The sequence below is a fragment of the Euleptes europaea genome, chromosome 1 (assembly GCF_029931775.1).
Source record: "Euleptes europaea isolate rEulEur1 chromosome 1, rEulEur1.hap1, whole genome shotgun sequence".
In the NCBI taxonomy this organism is placed as follows: domain Eukaryota; kingdom Metazoa; phylum Chordata; class Lepidosauria; order Squamata; family Sphaerodactylidae; genus Euleptes; species Euleptes europaea.
In genome coordinates, this window is record NC_079312.1 from 107,690,510 (window position 1) to 107,705,383 (window position 14,874).

The 14,874-nt window shown below is 41.0% G+C and overlaps 1 protein-coding gene across 1 annotated transcript in view; it reads left to right on the forward strand.

Annotated features, from left to right (window-relative positions):
* SLIT3 (slit guidance ligand 3) overlaps positions 1-14,874 on the forward strand; it is a 590,119-nt gene that overhangs the window by 524,438 nt on the left and 50,807 nt on the right. The window contains exon 29 of the mRNA XM_056847932.1: positions 5,454-5,547. Within this exon, the coding sequence (XP_056703910.1) occupies positions 5,454-5,547 (94 nt within the window). The remainder of the gene's footprint in view (positions 1-5,453; positions 5,548-14,874) is intronic.

Here is a 14,874-nt window from a genome sequence, read left to right on the forward strand (position 1 = left end):
CAGAAGGTGTCCCACATCTTCACAAGTGGCCACATAAAAAATAGTATGCTGGCCTAATTAATTAACAGCTCTGTATCTTGCTTCAGTAAAGTTATCCTGACAGACATTACAAAGATGTCTTAATTTTGTTTCTCAGTACATTCTAGAAAATTTGCTGGAAAAGATACAACTAGCCCTCACTTTTCCTTATGATACATCTAGATTTTTTTTAGACAAATACATGGAGGATAGCTCTACCAATGGCTGTTATTACATGACACATAAGTAAAACATATGTTCAAAGCCAATATGAATATCAGCTTCTGGGAGTATTCTCAGCCTAATCTACCTCATAGGGTTATTGTGAGGATAAAATGGAGGCGAGGAGAACAATGTATGCTGCTTTGGGAATTGGGGGAAAGGCAGGGTATGAATGAAGTGAATAAATACAATACAATACAATACAATACAAATGCAGTATGGGAAGACTGTTGCCTACGTGTCCTGTGGTGGACTTCCCAGAAGTATCCATATTAATGTGTCTTGGAAGAACGATTCTGACAGTCTTAACTTTTCCTGCTGCATTGTTAAAGGTGAAGGTGTGATCTCTGCATTGCAAACTAACAACCCTAAGTATCGCCAGATACTGCTTTCAAAGATTCTAGTAAAAAATGTTTACAACTGTACATATTTATGTTAATTCACATTCAGGTAGTGGCAAATGTTAGCCAGTTTTATAGTGCTACATTTGTCCTGGTTTCTCTGACCCAAACATTCTGTTTGATTATTTTTTGGTCTTATAAAGTTTCTTTCCTAGCCTTGGGGTTCTGCAGAAGTTGCTCTTGCATAAAGCAGAACATATTTTCCATGCCTTCTTTACTCGTTCTGATTAATATTAGCAATAAATGTAAAGAATTTTCTAATTAACACTGCAGACAGTAAAAGTATAGAACACGTGATATTCAGCTGTACCTAAACCAGTGGGCTGTTAAGATCAAAGCAAGATTTGCACTGATTCTACACTCAGGTTTTTTTTTTCCATTTCAACAACTCTAACCATGCACCATTTTTTCCCTTCTGACATCGTCCTACTATTTAAATTCTGAACAGCCCATTTTTTTCTGCTAAAAACTCCTCTTTAAAAAAATGGGGGGGGCCTGATCTTTCCTGGAATGACATTTTTTATGTGTCCAGAAGGGAAAGTATGCCTTTTGTTTGAATGAAGAAAACACCCTCTCAGCATTTTCACAGTGAACTGCCTTGGTGTCCTTGCTGATACTAACAAAACTTTTATATATATATATATATATATATATATATATATATATATATATATATATATATATATATATATATATATATATATATATATATATATATATATATATATATATATATATATATATATAAAATTCGGGGGGAGGGTTAGAGTAACAAGTTTACACTGTTACTGCATTACAGCAGTGAAAGTGGCAAGTGTTTTTCTGGGCTCTCTCAATTCACATTTGGAAAGTACCTAAAGTACTCTCTCCCCTTTCTCCAAGCAGTAGGGGGTGAATTAATTTTTAAAAAATAAATGACCACAAGGGGACACCAAGAATAAGGTTGCCAATTTCCAGGTACTAGCTGGTGATCTCCTACTATTACACCTGATCCCCAGCCAACAGAGATCAGTTCACTTGGAGAAAATAGCCACTTTGGCCATTGGACTCTATGGCATTGAAGTTCCTCCCCTCCCCAAACCCTGCCCTCCTCAGGCTCCGCCCCCAAAATCTCCAGGTATTTCCCAAACCTGAGCTGGCAAACCTAACCAGAACCTTCCAGCAATTAGCATTATCAAAAGACTCAAGTGTTGTGCTATTTTGGAGCAGTGCTGTGCAAATACGCAGGGTTTGTTTTTGGGGGGGGGTTAGTATTCTTGAGCAGGAATACGTGTGCACATGTTTTTTTAAAGCAGGTAGAAAATCATGATGGCAGTGTGACAACAATGGGTGAGGGATGCAATATGCATTTGATGTGAAAGGTAAACCAGTACGAATTGAACAACAATTGACTTGCAGTGTGACCACCATGGGAAAAACCCTTGTGTGGAATCAGTTATGAATTTTTTTAAAAATGAGATTTGATTACCCAATGAACATCTCTTCCATTTATCAAGGAACAATATTGCTTCAGATTGTAGAGATTAGAATACCGAATGTGACTTGAAATGAATAGTATATATTTTGATGTGGTAATTCAAGTGTCATAAACTGGCAAAATAATTAAATGAAGCCAACGGGGGATTGTTTTGGTGCTCTCTGTTGTGTTTATTGCTTTGGTTTTGAAGTCATAGGAGATAATGGTGAGTCAGTGTGTTGCCAGTTATTCTTCAGGGATTGCAGGCCTACAGACATAATTTGTTGTAATCCTTAGTATTTACAAGAACCGGGAAAATAATGTAGACTTCGTTGCTGGATATATATTGTCAGCTCTGAAAATGTGATGTTTCTACCAGTTTTTAAAAAATATATTTACATGATAATTCCTGTAAGGAAATAAAATTCAGTGTATGTACGTGAGCATAAGGGTGAAGCCAGATGTGAGAGCAGCAGACCTGAATTGGGTTGTTGAATCCTCATAAAATGGGCAGGAAAGGTGACTTGAGGTTTAATAATGGCAGGTGGAAGGAAGTACGGTAGTCTTCCTTGCTCACACTAACTTTCTCAATCCTCTCTTGCTAGCTGTTTATCTCCTGGTAAGCCTCCAAAAGGCTTTCCTACCAAGATTAAAAAAAAAAAAAACAGCTGGGGAAAAGCAATGGGGGGAGCAGGCAGGGAAAGTGTTCAGTGTATCTCCCTGCATGCTACAATGCACTTGGAATCCTTTCACCACTTTATAGAGTTGGTGACTACCAGATACTGACATACAAGTGTGATTCAAAAGTCATAAGCTAACTGTGCAGCTTTATGTGGAGGTTCTCCTTTTTATCAATGAGAAGATAAAGTTCCCCTGTCTACTTGCAGAGCTGCATCTGATATATTCAGTGTTGGAAGTCCCAGTAGCATGTGGGATTCTCAATTTCAGCACCAGTAAAGGTAAAGGTCCCCTGTGCAAGCACAGGCGGACTGTGTTTACGGGGTGGTTTGCCAGTGCCTTCCCCAGTCGTCTTCCCTTTACCCCCAGCAAGCTGGGTCCTCATTTTACTGACCTCGGAAGGATTCAACCCCAGTATGTACCACTTATTCTGTCAACAACATCTCTTTGAAAGATACTTGCATCATTTAGAACATGGTAAATTATTCACATAGAATTACAATTCATGATGCAGTAATAAATGGAAAGATACACAATATAACATTGGCTAACTGGGAGGATGTTAGCTCACCTCAAAGTAGAATCCATTATGCTTACTATGTAAATTACACCGTGAAGTTTTTGTTGGATAAGGTATGCCACTAAAAGGTATGCCATTTTGGGAGTGGAGTAAGGAATGGATATTGGTAAATTTTGATTTCAGAAAAAGCAAAAGTCATTAGTGAAGCCTGAAATTAGTTGGGGTTCTTATTCCATAGTACCAATCTTTTTTTTTATCAGGGTAATGCTGTCTGTTCCCATTAGTGATGCTCTGAAGAAAGATCGGAGTCCTCAATCGCAAAACATTTTTGTATGTATGCAGTATTATCACATCATGTCTGCATACTAGTATAAATCCACATTTTGTTCATTTATTCAGAAGATATAAATAAGTATTATTATTATACTCTGACACTGCAGTGTACAAAAGATAATAGGTATCATCCCAACTAGCCCTGACCTGGATAGCCCCAGGCTAGCCTGATCTCAGAAGCTAAGTAGGGTCGGCCCTGGTTAGTATTTGGATGAACAACCTCCAAGGCAGGCAATGGCAGGCAATGGCAAAGTACCTCCTAAGATCTCTTGCCTTGAAAAACCCTACAGGGCCGCCATAAGTCAGCTGGGACTTGACGGCACACGCACAGACATCTTTCCAACTGAGCCATGGGTTTTAAAAAATTAAATTCTTGGTTTTTGCATTCTTTGCAGAACTGAATGGGTGTCAGCTGGATTTATAACTCTTCCAGTTCTCATAGTAATTAGTCCCTCTTTCCTAACAAAATCCCACGTCGATACATGATAAGCCTAGCACATTGGGAAGTCTTCAGGGAACCACCAGCAAACTATGAATACAGTAAGAGTGTTTGAGAACTGTAATGAGAACAAACTGTACACACTAGTATACTTATTTGGACATTTCTCAGAACCTGACTTGAGTTAACACCCCCATATACACACACATGTGTGTGTACATACCAAGCAAGGTAAGTGCCATAAATTATTTTTAGTAGGAGAGTTCTGTGTGGTTCTGACTTCATATAATTCCTTTGGTCATCATTTACAGTTGATATAGCCTAGTGTTATACAGTTCATATGGCAAAAGCATTGGTAGTATTGCAGGACATTACCTTTTGATTTTGTTGCCAGCAATCCCTAAACAAATTTTTTTTTTCATTTGGACTACTTGGAAGATTGTGAAACTGACTCTGATATGATGGCATTCTTTATGGCTTAATTTTTGCTGTTGTAAGTTTGTTGTGGCTATATAGAAACTGCTATGTGTACAAAATGTCTGGTGGTCTGTCCATACACAGTTTAACTTTACAGAAAAAAAAACTTCATGGGAGACTTTGGGATCGAGTTTGGTTTGAGGGTTTAATAACCTGGATATTAATTACAAGAAACAGTTTCCAGTTCCATCATGGGCAGTATCTCAAGTTCTGAGGTACTGAAGTGTAACCAAATAATATGACTCAGAAGGCTCCTAGTTTGAACACCCTGGATCTGTTCGTTATTAGGTTAGAATCGCAAGACCAGAGCTTGAGTTGTGGAGGTAATAACTTAAAACAGCTGAACTATTCCTTGCACTCCAGGCCCAGTTTTTCTAAGACAGCATATCCTGTGTATCTAGAACATACTCTGCTCTTCTAATGAATGTTGTATAATTCTTTGCCCTTCTTACTCTGTTTTGCTTTACTAAAATGTCTGTTTTTACAATTATGAATACAGTAATCATATTATAGGAAAATAAAGCATCTGGCACTAAATGAAAATCCACTACCTTTATTTACCCTGATAAATATATCACCAGCTCTCTCTGCTGGGGGCTTCATGTGGTGAATGAAAAGTTATACTTAAGCAAGGATGTGAATTAGACTCCTGTGTAGTTTACAGTATTCTCTGTTCTGCTGAAAAATTTGTAATGATACACTGATATGGTTTGTTGGAACAAAATAACTATTCCAAAAGGTTGACTGAGTTTGGTTTTAGCCAAGTGCTTCCTCCTAGTTTGAACTCTACAAACCTAGTCCCTGAATCTCATGCTGAAGATGGTTCAGGAAAATGAACAAACTTCTCACAGCAAATATGTATCTTACATTCTTATGTTCTTATGTTTGTTTGTTTGTCTGCTATTTTAGGAGAGCTGTGTGATGAAGTGATCAATCAGTGTGTTCCTGAACTAAACCCTTGCAAACATGACTCCAAATGTATCTCTGTTGATAAAGGATACAGGTAAGCATGTTCATGTGTTCACCCATGTTCAGCCATAGATTCTACTGGTGTTAAAAAAGTAAAGGTACCGGCAAGCACTGGGTCATTACTGACCCATGGGGTAATGTCACATTGCGCCGTTTACAAGGCAGACTATGTTTACGGGGTGGTTTTCCATTGCCTTCCCCAGTTGGCTACACTTTACCCTTAGCAAGCTGGGTACTCATTTTACCAACCTCGGAAGGATGGAAGGCTGAGTCAACCTTGAGCTGGCTACATGAAACTGACTTCCAGCGGGATTGAACTCAGATCATGAGCAGAGCTTTTGACTGCAGTACTGCAGCTTACCACTCTGTGCCACTGGGCTCCTTAACTACTGGTGTTACATAATGTATTAGTCTCAACTAGTAATATGCATGTTTATTATAACTGTTTAGAGAAAGGCGTATAACACTTCAAAGTCCCACTTTTCATTCCAGTTCATTCTATCCTGATGCTCTGGTTCCATCCACTGCCAGATGTCAACACTGCTGGCGCTCTTTTTTCACATCCAAACATACAGAGGAGCTTTAACATGTTTGGGGTCCACTTTCATACATTTGAACTGACAAATATGTGCATGCATTGGCCTCTGCCCAGTCCAGACAATGTTTGTGTTCTAGACAGGAAGCAGTCCAAAAATACATAATGTAAAAGAATGATGTTACTTTAAAAGTAAGAATCAAAGGTACAAGTAAAAATTAAGCAATCAGTTTTGTTAACTTGTCTGGGGTTTATGTCAGCTGTTAACTGCACAGCATGTTTTTCTCTGTGTGGACAAAACCGTCAGGCTCACATGCAGAAATGTTTCTCCTTCTTGCCTTTCACACAGCAAGATAATTAGAGTCTGCCAGTTTTGCCACAAACCAGTTTGCCATAGGGCTGCCCCACCCCATGGCCCCATTGCGCACTACCACTTTGAATGGCAGTGGGAGATTTTTTTTAAAATGCAGTGGTGGAACTAGCAATTGCTGGAACTAGCAATTGCTGGAAGCTCTGTGGTATGATCATAGAGTTTCCAGCAATTCTTAGAGCAACCTTTTGTCAATTCCAAAATTCCAAACTCTATGAGTTTTCAGCTATTCCTAAATCTACTTTTTGTCACTTATGGGTTTTTATATGGGAAATGATGTAGTGCCACACACAAGGTTGCAGCCCCCCATGACCCTACCCACAACCCTCCTGCCAGTTACCAGGCACCCTAGTTTGCCATTGTGTCAGAACTAGCAAACTACTGTTTGTGCTTTCACTGCAAGCCAGTGTTTTGCGATCTGGTTTTCACAGAAGACATAGAATATTGTTTGCTGGTTCATACATAACAGCAAACTGGAGTGCTGTAAAAGTGGACATAGCTAATTATCTTGTTGCATGCAAAGTCCGGATGAAGCAGAGTTTGCATTAAGTGAGCCTGAAGGTCTTTCAACACTCATTCATATAGCAAAAAAGCATAGTTTGTCATTGGATCCAAACCTTGCCAGTTTCTCAGTCAAGCAAGACAGGGAGGTCATAGAATCATAGAGTTGGAAGGGGCTATGCGAGCCATCTAGTCCAACACCCTGCTCAATGCAGGATCAGCCTAGAGCATCCCTAACAAGTGTTCATCCAGCTGCTGCTTGAAGGCTGCCGAAGAGAGGGAGCTCACCACCTCCCTGGGTAGCTGATTCCACTGCTAAATTACTCTCACTGTAAAAACATTTTTTCGTAATGTCCAGCCGGTACCTTTCTGCCCATAATTTATACCCACTATTGTGTGTCCTATCCTCTGCTGCCAACAGGAACAGCTCCCTGCCCTCCTCTAAGTGACAGCCTTTTAAATACTTAGAAAGCAAACAGAGGCCAGACTGACTGTCCTGTAGTTTCCTGGGTTATCGCTTCTCCCTTTCTTTGAAGATTAAGACAACATTCACCCTCCTCCAGTCTTGTGGCATATCTCCCATCCTCCAAGAGGTCTTGAAGATGATGGACAAGGGCTCTGCAAACTCTCTAGAAATTTCTTTGAGCACTGTTGGGTGCATGCCATCTCGCCTGGGGGATTTGTACACATCCAATGCAGCCATGTGCCTCTCAACAACCTTTCTGTCCATGTCAACCAGCAGCCAGGACGCCATGGCTTGCCAACTCCCATCTCTAGATGATCCCAATCTCTTCTTCAGGTAAAAAAAATGGAGGCAAAATAGGGATTAAGCCTTTCTGCTTTTTCTCTGTCCTAAGTCAGAGTTTCTCAGTTTTCATCCAATAATAAGTCTATTGCCTCTTTTACCTTGCATTTGCTCCTCACATGTCTGAAGAAGCTTTTCTTGTTGTAGCTAGCCTCCCTGGCCAGCCTCAGCTCACTGTGAGCTTTGGCCTCTCTGATGGCTGACCTACATTGCCTCGCAACCCTCAAATACTCTTCTTTAGAGTTATGTCCTCGCCTACATTTCTTGAACATTTCCTTTTTCTTTCTTATGTCATCATGGAGTTTTCTGTTTATAGTAGGGCTTCCTCAACCCCTATCATGTTTCTGTCTTGTTGGAATAGTGATAGCTTGAGCTGACAAGAGCTCTTCTATTAGAAGAGCCCACCCTTCACTTGCTCCTTTCCCTTCCAGAATTCTTGCCCATGAGTTCATTAAAGCCTGCCCTACTAAAATCTAACATGTATGGCTATGAACTTCCATGGTCCTCCACCAGGAGATAAAGGGTGAGGATCTGTTTTAGCTCTAGTAGAAGAAACAGCAAGATAAAGAAAAAATCAGCAACTGGCACAACAAGATGTATTGACAGGAGTAAGTCTTCCATGAAATTGGAGATGGAAGCCAATGGCAAGCCAGAGACTATAACTGGAGAGAGATGTGTGAAGTCATAGAAGATACAGGTATCAAATGTTCCAGTAACTCCCCATAAAAGGAAACAATGTGCAATTGACACCCACTTGCATATTTTTACCATAATCAAAACAAGATCCGGAGTGTAGCCCCTGGAACCAAGCGTTGGGATTCTGCTCCAGCACTTACAGGTAGCATGAAGTCACAACCTCTGTTCAAAGAGAAGAAAGATGGCAAGTGAAATTCTACCATCTCAGTTAAACCAGACTGCTCTGACCACGGTTTAGCAGCCCTGCAAATCATCCTGTCACTATCTCCAGAGCAATTTGTTACTGATGTAATTGGGAGGGAATTTAAGGAGGAATATTCAAGCACAGAGGTGACATAACAAATGCAGTAACACAAGAAGAACATCCAGCAACTGAGGAGGGATAACAACTAACTTTTGGAAGTATTTGGCAGCATGGAAGTGTTTTGTGATCACCACCTGCAGCAGGTGACTGTTGCTACTTTGGCATTCTGTGTGTGTGTGTGTGTGTGTGTGTGTGTGTGTAAAGTGCCTTCAAGTCGCAGCCGACTTATGGCAACCCCTTTTGGGGTTTTCATGGCAAGAGACTAACAGAGGTGGTTTGCCAGGGCCTTCCTCTGCACAGCAACCCTGGTATTCCTTGGTGGTCTTCCATCCAAATACTAACCAGGGCTGACCCTGCTTAGCTTCTGAGATCTGACGAGATCAGGCTAGCCTGGGCCATCCAGGTCAGGGCTGGCATTCTGTACCTGTAATTATTTATAGGTGGCAAATTTTTGTGAGCAACTGAACCACCCCAGTCAAACCATCAATGCAGTTATCTTAATATTCCTCTAAAGGAAGCAAACAAGTCCTGCTAGCACAGTTATAAACTAGCTGTATTACTCTGGAGCATGGAATTATTACCCGACAGACCAACGCACTGATTTAATGCAGCCCTTCCAAGAAAAGTGGTGGTTCTATCATTACGGCAATAACCAATACAGGTCATAAAAGTGATCCACGGCAGCTTTGAATAAGGACCTGCACGTCGTTCATTATTGCATCACTTTATATTAGGACAACAGGGATCAATAAAGCAACAGGATTAAATGCTGCTATTTCCTCCCGCAGCATCATATGATGGATATTGCTTGCTTGTCAGTGTGCCTGAAGTATTGCTGGACTCCTTTGCTACGTCTTCGCAAAACTTTGAGAAAGAATGGTCCCTGGCCTTAGTAAGACCTGATCTCCACTATTGCATTTCCCCCTGCATTTATTTGCTTCTCTACTGCATTTATTTGCTTATAAAGGTATAATTTCATCTAATCAGAAGTGTAGCTATGAATGGCAATAAGACCCGACTCTTACTTCATGCGTTGAGGTAATTGTTCTGGACTTCAAATTCAGGAATGCATGCTTTGTGGGAGAATAATGAAGTGAGTGTATGCGGAGTCAGGTCTGTAAGCTAAGTTTTTAAAACAATCTAGTCATGGATGGAGATTATAAGAGTGGTGATTGATGGCAGATGATTTGTCAACATATCGTGAAATGTTTAGACCCCCTCCCCTCCAATAAATGATTGAGGCCATAGGTCCACCCTGTGCTCTCTGATGCCATTTAAGAAGCATTTGCCATTCTTTAAAACTTTCCATGGGGCCCCAATCCAGATCAGGCACACAGCATGGCATCCCCAAGAGTTCTTCTCAATCCCCACCCCACCTGCATTTTCAGGAGCAGAAACAGCCCCCTATGGCCAAAATAGATAAAAGCTGGACAGACCATCCATAGGCAAAGAGTGAGGAAGGATAAGGGCTGATGAGGCAGGACTGGTTTGTTTGGATATCTGGGGAACGTAGCAGTGGGTTTTAGAATTCTGCAAAGTAGTTCTAGGCTGCATCATCATAACACTCAGACGACAGGGTTGAGGAATCCCTCAACTTATATCGTTGTTCTTGCAGCCAGGGAGTTACCTGATTCAGCAGATTTATCTTTCCGTTCTCCAGATGTGACTGTGGTTGGCCTGAAATACCTATAATTCCCTCATCTAGTCATCTGTATTCAAGCTGCAGGAAGTAAGGGATTGATGCCTGTTCCCCAGGGCCCTTCAAGGTCTGAAATCAAAAACACCTGACAGTAGATCTGCTGGTCATTTTTGTACCATTTGTGGATTTTTGTCCGTAGGCCTGTGTGGATGCTGCTTGGCTGCTGGGATTCTACTCAAACTGAGATTGGGAATAGACCTTGAGTTTTTATGCTGCTTTCCCTTGTTCCTTCAGAAGGTGCTAAGCAAATGGGAGATTAGTTCATTATTGCCCACCAGCAGTGAAGGAAATAGCAGAGGGGACTGTTTTGTGGCCAGGCATTCTCTGAACTAGTTCTGTTTCCCCTTCTGATCGATCTTTAAATTTCAAGAAGGAGATGATTGCAGTTTGTAGTAATGATCATTACTTTGTAATAGTAACAATGTTCCGTCTCACCACTATGCTGAAGTATTTTGATGTTGGACACTTTATATTCCATGGCTTTCGTTACATAGTCTGATACTAAAGTGGACAAAATGCATATTATTTCAAAATGCACATTATTTCAAAATGCACATTATACTTAAACAACATCTGAATATATAACGAGCCTGATTCTGAAACATAGTGAAGCATAACTCTCTTTAGCCTACAGAACTGAAACTGCCCAACATTGGCCAAGATAGTGTTTCATGGGTCCTGATACCTCATTTTAAAAATTGTACTAAAGACTTTTAACAGTAAAAGCTTTTAAGTAATTATACGGAACAAGTGGGGACCCAATGGGAACTTATAGGAGTGGCCATCCCATTTCCCACCTTTTTCCCCCACCCATTCCCTCAGCCTCTCTCTCCATCCCCCCCATGTCACTCCTTCTCTCTTTCTCTCTCTCTTTCTCCCCTCCATGCCTACTGGCACTCCTTCTCCTCTCTCTCTCCCTCCATCATTTATTGGATTCTGCCTGCTGGCAGCACTGCCACTCTCCTTTACATGGCTGCAGTAGAGGGGATAAGGCAACTACTGTGGTGGTGGGGAGAGATCCTGAGGCTGGGGACAGTTCCTCTTCTGGCAGCATTGCAGACAGTGGTTCTTCCTTCTCTGCATGCTGCATCGCTGCCTTCAAAACTGATGAGTCGTGACAGCAGTAGCGGGGCTGGCAGCATCAGGGGTTCCTCCTTGTCCCCACCCACAGTACTGAGGAGAGCCAGAGATGGTGGGGCTGGTGGCGGCGCCAGTTTTTTCATGGGGGATTCACCCCCTGCCATTTTTGTGTAAGTGTTTTAGATTGTTCTGAGAAGCTGGTCGAGCCCCCAAGTTTGCAGAAAAATCTCCCTTCTCTCCACCTGGTCCCGATCCATGGATTTAAGTATGCACACATGGAGCTGGGTTCCAAATTCGATATATTGATTATTGCATTTAACAAAAATAAAAATATAGAGGGGGGAAACAAACTAAAAACACACATTCACAACATACTATGAGGAAATGTTCAAAGCATTAGATGGGACGTGAGCATTGCTTCAATAAACTGATCCCAAATGAAATGTACGTCATGTCTGAAAAGCATTAAATTATCCTGACATCTTAGTCACACAATCACAAAACACGAAGAGATCCAGAAAGTAGTAATCCAGGTACAATGGAAAATTAGGGGCCCTTTAACACCTAGATATGACTGCCAGACCCATACTACATAAGATGAGTATTATGTGTATTATTTATTTATTTACAATGCTTATATCCTACCTTTTTGCCCGGCTGCCCATAATAGCCAGCCCTGTGGTCTTTTCCATGTGATTTCATGTGAGCCACACTTCCTGTGGCCACTGAGCACACCCACATAACAGGGTGACATTAAGTGCTTGTCTCTACCTTATCTTTTGTCTTGATCATATTCCTTCTTTCTGTGACCAGTCTTTGTTGCTGAAGGAGGAGCAGACTGGAAGTTTAAAAGTTAGCATTAGACTTCAATAAGCATGTTGACATCTAGAGTTCAGAGGTACAAGGAAGTACAGTCTCCAGAATACTTAACATATGCTAACCCAAGGAAGTCATAGATGTTTTTTCTTTTGTTCTGGTTTGGATGATACGCGTATTATTTTCCAGCTGTAGAGTAAGGTCCATCTGGGAGGTTTGAAATGTGGTTTATAGGCTCAAACACATTCAACCCTGTCCAAAACATAGTGTATAAGATTTTGAGAGGCTGCCCAGTTTTCCACAGAGATCTGTTCCCCCTGGTCTGAGACCTTGACTGCCAAGTTTCAGCCTAGAGCACATTTTTTATGGTTGAGTAATAACCCTCTGAAAATAGGGTTTATAATGGAAATGCTGACACAACTTTAACACAACCAACTTAACAGCTGTAATAAAAAAAAGTATAATAGCCCATATTCGCTGGTAGTTGGGCGCCTGAAAAACATTGTCGTTCTAGGAATGCGTTGCCATGTAAAGGCAGGGAGGTAATGTTACCCCATAACTGGCTGTCATATTTTGATCAGGGAAACCAATTATGTTATTGTTTCTTTTCCAATATAATAGTTAAAAGGGAGTCATATTAAGAAAAGGAAACAAAAGAAGTTATTATCTGTACAGTATGTGTGGAGCATGAGTGAAGGAGATTAATTTTCATCCACATCTTCTCATTGTCTGAGCTACCTGTCTTAAATGGTGATGGACTGTTTAAAATTCCATTCTTTCAAGAGATAGCTGAGTAGCGAGAATTCTTCCAGTACGCTACTACAGCTGCCAGAATCCTGTACACTTCATATTGGCAGAATACCAAGATCCCAACAAAGACTGAATGGATACTCAAGTTATTCAAATTCGCCACAATGTCAAAATTAACCTATTTGATAAACAAGCAGCCATTAGATGAGTTTTGGAGTAAATGGCAACCTCTTTACCATAATTATGCATGATGTCTGAAACTAGTTAATTGTATTTAATAGTGCAATTTGATTTAATTAGAAATTAAAAACTAAAAGAACATATATCACCAATGTAAATACTTGTGTAGGATTATGTAATAATTATAAGATGATATACTACTCAATTGGGTGCACAATGGATTAATTTGTCTTTGAGATATGTAAAATTCTTATTGACTGACCTTGGATATTGAAATATAATCACTTCCCCTTTTCCTTTCCCCAACTCCTCTTTTCTTTCTGTACCCTAAAAATCTATTAACAAAAAATACTGATTAAAGTTAAAAAAGAGAGAGAGAGATAGCTGAGTAGTGCCATGTTTCCGTACTCAGCCAGCCCACTTAGCAAGATCTTCCAAAATGCCTTCCGCATTTTGCAGAGCTAAGTAGCATTATTCCATGATCTACCCTGGGGAGTCATCTGGAATGGGAAACTTCTGAGGCATGTTACCAGTATTTTGTAAAAAATATTTGAAGTGCTTTGATTTGACAGACTTGCATAAACTACTTGAGAAGCCTATCCAAGTTTGTACCTACCATAGTTTTACCTGGTCTTTCTTTGTGTACTTGGAAAATAAATTATGTGAATACAATGGATTTAATCCTAGCAGTGTGGTGTAGTGGCTGGCCGATCAGACAAAAACATGGAAGACCCAGGTTCAAATTTCTACTCTGACATGAAACTTGATGGGTTACCCTGTGCCAGTCACTGTCAGCCTAGCCGTCCTCACAGGGTTGTTATGAAGATAAAGTGGAAGTAGGGGAGAATGATGTACACTCCCCAGAGTTCTTGGGAGCAAGAGCAGGATAAAAATGTACCAAATAAATAAATACCACTTCAGTCAGTTAAGGGTAGTTAAGGGCCATAGCTAAGGGAGCCAGTGTGGTGTAGTGGTTAAGAGCGGTGGTTTGGAGCGGTGGACTCTGATCTGGAGAACCGGGTTTGATTCCCTACTTCTCCACATGAGCGACGAAGGCTAATCAGGTGAACTGGATTTGTTTCCCCACTCCTACACACATCACTACCCCATATCCTACAGGACTGGAATACCTTACACATGTATGTAATCCTAGTGGCTACCCCCCTTTCAAGATGTCTATCCAGCTTCTGCTGGATGACCTTGGGCAAGTTACAGTTCTATTAAGAGCTCTCTCAGCCCCACCTACCTCACAGGGTGTCTGTTGTGGGAAAGGGAAGGGAAGGTGATTGTAAGCCGGTTTGAGTCTCCCTTAAGTGGTAGAGAAAGTCGGCAAATAAAAACCAACTCTTCTTCTTCTTCTAAGTGGTAGAGCATCTGCTTGGCATGCAGAAGATCCCAGGATCAATCCACGGCATCTCCAGTTAAAGGGACTAGGCAAGTAGATGATGTGAAAGACCTCTGCCTGAGACCCTGGAGAGCCGCTTCCAGTTTGAGTAGACAATACTGACTTTGATGGATCAAGGGTCTGATTCAGTATAAGGCAGCTTCATGTGTAGAATGTCCCATTGGTGCATGGTTCATCCTGCCATTGGTAAGGTGCACTTTGTGGCATCAAAATCCATCAC